Source organism: Acinonyx jubatus, chromosome C2, assembly GCF_027475565.1.
Source record: "Acinonyx jubatus isolate Ajub_Pintada_27869175 chromosome C2, VMU_Ajub_asm_v1.0, whole genome shotgun sequence".
Taxonomy (NCBI): Eukaryota; Metazoa; Chordata; class Mammalia; order Carnivora; family Felidae; genus Acinonyx; species Acinonyx jubatus.
In genome coordinates, this window is record NC_069384.1 from 149,864,104 (window position 1) to 149,870,103 (window position 6,000).

The following is a 6,000-nucleotide window of genomic DNA, read 5'->3' on the forward strand; positions in this document are numbered from 1 at the left end:
CGCCTTATAAAGTCAGCGGTGAGACGAGGATATCAGGCAACTGGGGACGGAAGAGAGAGGATTCACACTTAGTCTGTCTGGGGTGCTCTAACCAAACACCAGACTGGCTAACTCAGAAATGACAGAAATTTATTTCTCACAGTCCTGGAGGCTGAAAGTCCCCGATTAAGGCACCAGCACGGTCATGTTTTCTGGTGAGGGTCCTTTTCCTGGTTCATAACCAGCACGATTGTATTGAGCTACAATTCACATACCATAAGATTTACCCTTTAAAGTAGATTTAGTCGTTTTTAGTATATTCACAGAGTTGTGCAACCATCACCGCCATACCTTTTAGGCGACTGCCCTCACCACCAAAAGGAACTCCATACTCTTTTAGCAGTCACTCCCCATTTTCCGTCCCCCCAGCCCCTGGAAACCATTAATCTAAAATTTTGAGAGACTGCCAAGCTGTTTTCCAAAGTAGACACATTCCCATCATCGATGTATAATGGATCCAGTTACTCCACACCCTCGCCAACACTTGTTGTCGTCTTCAGTTTCTTACTATAGTCACCTTGGTGGGCACGAAGTGATAACCACGTTGAGGTTTGGGTTCACACTTCCCTAATGACTAATGACGCTGAACATCTTTTCATGTGCTCATTGGTCATTTTCTGTGGTGTGTCTGTCTTGGTATGTAACACTAGAAATGTCTTGGAGAAGCATCTATGCACATCCTTCGCTCATTTTTTAATTGGCTTATTTATGTTTTTATCGTGGAGTTGCGAGAGTTCTTTACGTATTCTGGATACCGGTCCCTCGCCCGATACACGATTTGCAAATACTGCCTCCCATTCCATGGGTTGTCTTGTCACTTTCTTGGGCATCGTCTCTTGAAGCACAAAGTTTTTCATTTTGATTAAGTCCCAATTTTTTTTTGTCTCTCATCGCTCGGGCTCAGAGCCCAAACTCTTGACCCCTCCACCGTGCAATTCTGCCATGAGGTGGCTGACTTTCCTCTTTCTGCCACGTACAGCTTTTGCCTTTGGTGAACTCAGAGGGAAACACAGGGGCTAAGGCAGGGGCTGTCATAGCCGCAGTGACAGAGGATGGCTAGAAGCTGGAAGTAGAGTGAGGAAATACTCTGGGAGGTCCCAGGCAAGAGTGAGGGTGAGCACGCCTGGTGGGACTAGAGAAAAGCTTTAGAGAATGCAGGATGTCAGCCGCAGCAAGGGGGCCGATGAGGGACACTCTCAGAGGCTTCAGGGAACACTACCGGTCCTGGTCCTTGGCCATACTGCAGAGGCTTGGTTAACAGGTCGACTTGGAGCCAGAGTGTCTGAGTCGAGTCCCAGCGTCTCACTGACTAGGTGACAACATGGGTAAGTTACCTCACTTCTCAGTTTCCTCTTCTGGAAAATGAGGATTATGGTATCAGCTTACTCCCCCCTAGGGTGCCCGGAAGGCCTAAATGGATGGATATAAAATGCTCAGCCCAGTGCCTTCTTGACAGTAAACAGGACACGTGTCAGCCAGTGACATTACGTGAGGAATCTGGAAAGGTCATGTGGGCCAATACAAAGCAAGTGTATTTCACTCTTTCTCCTATAACTTATATCCCTGCCTCTTCAAACTCCAAACCCAGGGTTAGTCAATAGAGACCCAGGGGTGGGAAGCCCTGGATGCGAGCAGGGTTGGGAGGGTGACAGAAGCTATCTCAGAGAGGCTGAGTTGTGACAGGTGTGGCGTGGGGGAGAACCCTGACTTCTGGGCCGGTGCTTCTTGCCCTCCAATGTGCCGGTGAATCGTCTGGGCTTATGAAAGCGCAGTGGGTCTGGAGGTGGAGCTGAGATCCCACATTTGTGATAAGCTCTCGGGAGATCCCAGGGCTACTGGCCCTCGGACCGCACTTTGAGTAATGAGAAGCTGAAAAGCCTGAGCTCTGGTCCGTGCTAGGCCACCCAGATGCTGAGCAAGTCCCTTCAGACCTCAGAACCCAAGATCTAGAACATGGGCCCCGTCCAGCTCCGCTGTGCAGGTAGTCCCAGAAGACTAAGGGACGAGAGGTCTGGGAAGGCACTTTGCAAAGGATGTGGTACTTTGGGTCCTCCTTTCCTGCATCAGAGATGAGAATGAAAGACCAAGAGAGGTGGGGGGACGCAGGGTCTTTGCTTGCCCCGGTCAACCCAGTCCTCCTGAAGTGGCCTCTTCTCCTTAGCTCCTGGCTGTACAGAGACCCCCTCCAGTGATGTGGGGCTAAGGGCAGGACGGAAGTGCATGGGTGGCCATGGTCTCTGTTGTTTCCCATAGGCACTGTGCTCTCAGACATCATCCAGAAGTACTTCTTCTCCCCAACGCTATTCCGAGTCATCCGCCTGGCCCGAATCGGCCGCATCCTCAGGCTGATCCGAGGGGCCAAGGGGATCCGCACGCTGCTCTTTGCCCTCATGATGTCCCTGCCTGCCCTCTTCAACATAGGGCTGCTGCTCTTCCTCGTCATGTTCATCTACTCCATCTTCGGCATGGCCAACTTCGCCTACGTCAAGTGGGAGGCTGGCATCGACGACATGTTCAACTTCCAGACCTTCGCCAACAGCATGCTGTGCCTCTTCCAGATCACCACGTCGGCCGGCTGGGACGGCCTCCTCAGCCCCATCCTCAACACAGGGCCCCCCTACTGCGACCCCAATCTGCCCAACAGCAACGGCTCCCGGGGGAACTGTGGGAGCCCGGCCGTGGGCATCCTCTTCTTCACCACCTACATCATCATCTCCTTCCTCATCGTGGTCAACATGTACATCGCCATCATCCTGGAGAACTTCAGTGTGGCCACGGAGGAGAGCACTGAGCCCCTGAGCGAGGACGACTTCGACATGTTCTATGAGATCTGGGAGAAGTTCGACCCGGAGGCCACCCAGTTCATCGAGTACTCGGCCCTGTCCGACTTCGCCGATGCCTTGTCTGAGCCGCTGCGCATCGCCAAGCCCAACCAGATAAGCCTCATCAACATGGACCTGCCCATGGTGAGCGGGGACCGTATCCACTGCATGGACATCCTCTTCGCCTTCACCAAGAGGGTTCTGGGTGAGTCCGGGGAGATGGACGCCCTGAAGATCCAGATGGAGGAGAAGTTCATGGCGGCCAACCCGTCCAAGATCTCCTACGAGCCCATCACCACCACGCTGCGGCGCAAGCACGAGGAGGTGTCGGCCACCATCATCCAGCGGGCCTTCCGGAGGCACCTGCTGCAGCGCTCCATGAAGCACGCCTCCTTCCTCTTCCGCCAGCAGGCAGGCAGCAGCGGCCTCTCCGAAGAGGACGCCCCCGAGCAAGAGGGCCTCATCGCCCACGTGATGAACGAGAACTTCTCCCGGCGCCGCGGCCCGCCCTCCACGTCCTCCACGTCCTCTCCACCCTCCTATGACAGCGTCACCAGGGCCACCAGCGATAACCCCCAGGTGAGGGTGTCCGACTGCAGCCGCAGCGAGGACCTCGCGGACTTCCCCGCCTCCCCAGACCGGGACCGCGAGTCTATCGTGTGAGCCGCACCCCAGCCGGCCAGGACGCGCCGGGAGGCAGCCACGAGCCAGCACCCCCTGGGCCCTCCTTGCTTTGGGCTCCGGCGTGGGAGACGGGCCTCGGCCCCACGGATCGACGAGGCGGAGTTCTTTCTGTGGCCGCCACGCCGCCGGCCAGAGGCCGTTGGCCGAGCCGACCAGACGGGGCACACGCCGGTGGCCGGGTCTGGCCAGGCAACACCCCGGCGCTCTGCGAGGCAGCGCTGTCCCAGCTGCTGAGGCGAAGTACAAAGCTGAGACTGTACGTGTCGTGGATGGGCTTTCATCAATTTACTATATTTGATATTTTTTTACTCGGGCAAAGAACTAACGTTTTTTCCATGGACATCGGCAGTAATTCACTCTGCCTTTTCTTCACTCCAAACGGGAGTGTCTGTAGAGCCTGCTGGAGGTCTGTTCTCAAAGCAAAAGTGAAACCCAGACGGGGTTTCCCCTGCTGCTGGGGCTGTGGTGCCAGGAGGGCCGACCCCCTTGCCTCACACGCGCGCGTGCACGCAGCCCACCCACAGAGGCCAGACACGGGCCACGTGTGGCCCCGGCTCCCCTCAGGCACGTGTCAGGCAGAGGGGTTCTTGTCAGTGGGGGCTCACTCTGGCCTTCTGTGGTCCCCAGGGTCCTGTTTGCCGCCCGTGTTTTTACGCAGGCCATACTGGGGTCACGTCTACGAAACGGAAAAGCTTCCCGGAGGGAATGGCCCGGGTCTCAGGGCCGGTCCTGGGCACTGATGTTGCCTTTTCTTCCCAGGAGGGCCCGGTCTTCTGCAAGAGTATTAACATTAAGGTGAAGGGCACAAGGGAACCAGCCCCACGCACAGCCTGGCCCCCAGCTTATCCCAGCTCCCAAACCCGGCAGGCCCTGCCCCACAGGCCGGGAAGAGAAGTCTGAGCCCGGCACCAGGCTAAGAAGGGCTAAGAAGCTGAACAGGCTTCAGCCGTGTGAAGAAGGGAATCTGTTGTCATGGCCAGGGCTCTCTTTCCAGACCTTTCTGCCTCTCACCTTGTGTGCGGGTGTGGCGAGGGGGGATCTCCCACGCAGGGAGGGCATCACCGGCCCTGTGCCGGGAAGGAAGGAGCCTTGGGGTGGTCAAACTGTTCCCTGCCCTGGGAGGAGCCTGGACTGTGGGCTTCCTTGGGGAAGAGAGCGGCGTGGCCCCGGACCAGCCCCTCTCGCTCAGCCTGGGGTCCTGGTGGCACCGGCCCGCGGGACAGTCCGGGGCAGGGTCCAGGCGGTCCACGGGTCTTGTGAGAAGGCCTTTTCAGGGAAAAATACTTTTTCTAGTCCAATTCCCCCCGGGGGCCTCTTCAGCTGCTGACAATCCTATTTAGCATATGCAAGTCTTTTAACGCAGAGACCTGTCACCCCGCGAGTGACAGTGTTGGCTGGCGGAGCGATCCCAGCTCTCCAGCAGAGCCGCCGCCCGCCTCGCGGGGCAGCCCGGGAAGCCGGAAGCCCGCTGCCCCTAACCTACCTCGCCGAGCCGTCGGAGGGCTGGACGATCGTGAGCTCGTGGCAGTGCTGAGGGGGCATTGCCGGCGAGTCAAGTATTACGTTTCTTTTTGTCGCCCCGAGTTCCCTTGGTGGCGACCCCAGCCCCCACCCCACCCACCCGAGGGACTTGACTTCTCCCGTGTTCCCTTTGAGTCCAGTGTGGGACGTGGTTTGACCGTCCCAGGCATACTTCTCCGAGTGGAAACCTTATTTTCGTAGCTCCCTGTGCTTTGCTCCGGGCTCCGAGCGGCGTGTGCCCCTCCCCGGCACTCAGTGCCCACTGCAGGGCAGGAATGCGGGTTTGGAGGCAGGCCGGCTGGCCGCCCAGCTGGCCGGAAGGGGCTGTGGTTTCATGTGTCTGCGGACGGCCCGGGAGCCCTGAGACAGGTGCCCGGGCTGTGGCCGAGGCAGGGTGAGCCAGGCCCGACTCCTTAGCTTTTAGCGTGGCTCTCTCTCTTTTTTTTTTTCTTTCCAGAACTGCACGATGACCAGCAGGAGGGGAGAGGAGGGTAGGAAGAGGAGGGAGCGTCAAGTGCCAGCTGTTGTCTGAGCTAATCGAGCACTTCTCACCAAACTCCGTGTATAAATAAGATACATATTTTTAAAACAAACCAATAAATGGCTTACATGACCTGGCCTGGGCTCTGTTGTGTTTTGATGAGGATGGCAACCCGGGACAGCGGTGGCGGTACAGGGGGACGGGATGAGATCCCGAGAATCACGCAGGACTTCCCGTTGCTTTCCCGGGAAAACAGCTGGCAGAGTGGCTGGTCCGGGAAAAGTGGGGTCACCCCGGTCCTGCCTTCCAGGACCCCCAGTCTGGGGCACTGCAGAGAAGCAGGGCCGGGATTTGGGGCTCCCACGATGGGAAGGGTCGGGAAGAGGGAGGTCATGGAGAACAGCCAGATGGTCTTTGTGTCAAGCCAGGCTTGGACCCAGGACACCGGACCCT

General features: G+C 57.5%; 1 protein-coding gene across 13 annotated transcripts in view; it reads left to right on the forward strand.

Moving 5' to 3' along the window:
* The window catches only part of SCN5A (sodium voltage-gated channel alpha subunit 5), a 94,703-nt gene extending 89,024 nt beyond the window's left edge, over positions 1-5,679 (forward strand). For 10 of the 13 annotated variants that reach the window (XM_053221657.1, XM_053221659.1, XM_053221661.1 and 7 more), the window contains one exon: positions 2,293-4,035. In XM_053221657.1, coding sequence (XP_053077632.1) covers positions 2,293-3,524 — 1,232 coding nt within the window. In that variant the 3' untranslated portion in view covers positions 3,525-4,035. Of the gene's footprint in view, positions 1-2,292; positions 4,036-5,523 lie in introns of those variants that run through there. The other 3 variants (XM_053221667.1, XM_053221662.1, XM_053221666.1) reach the window with 3 other exon arrangements.
* Positions 5,680-6,000: the final 321 nt, after the last annotated feature.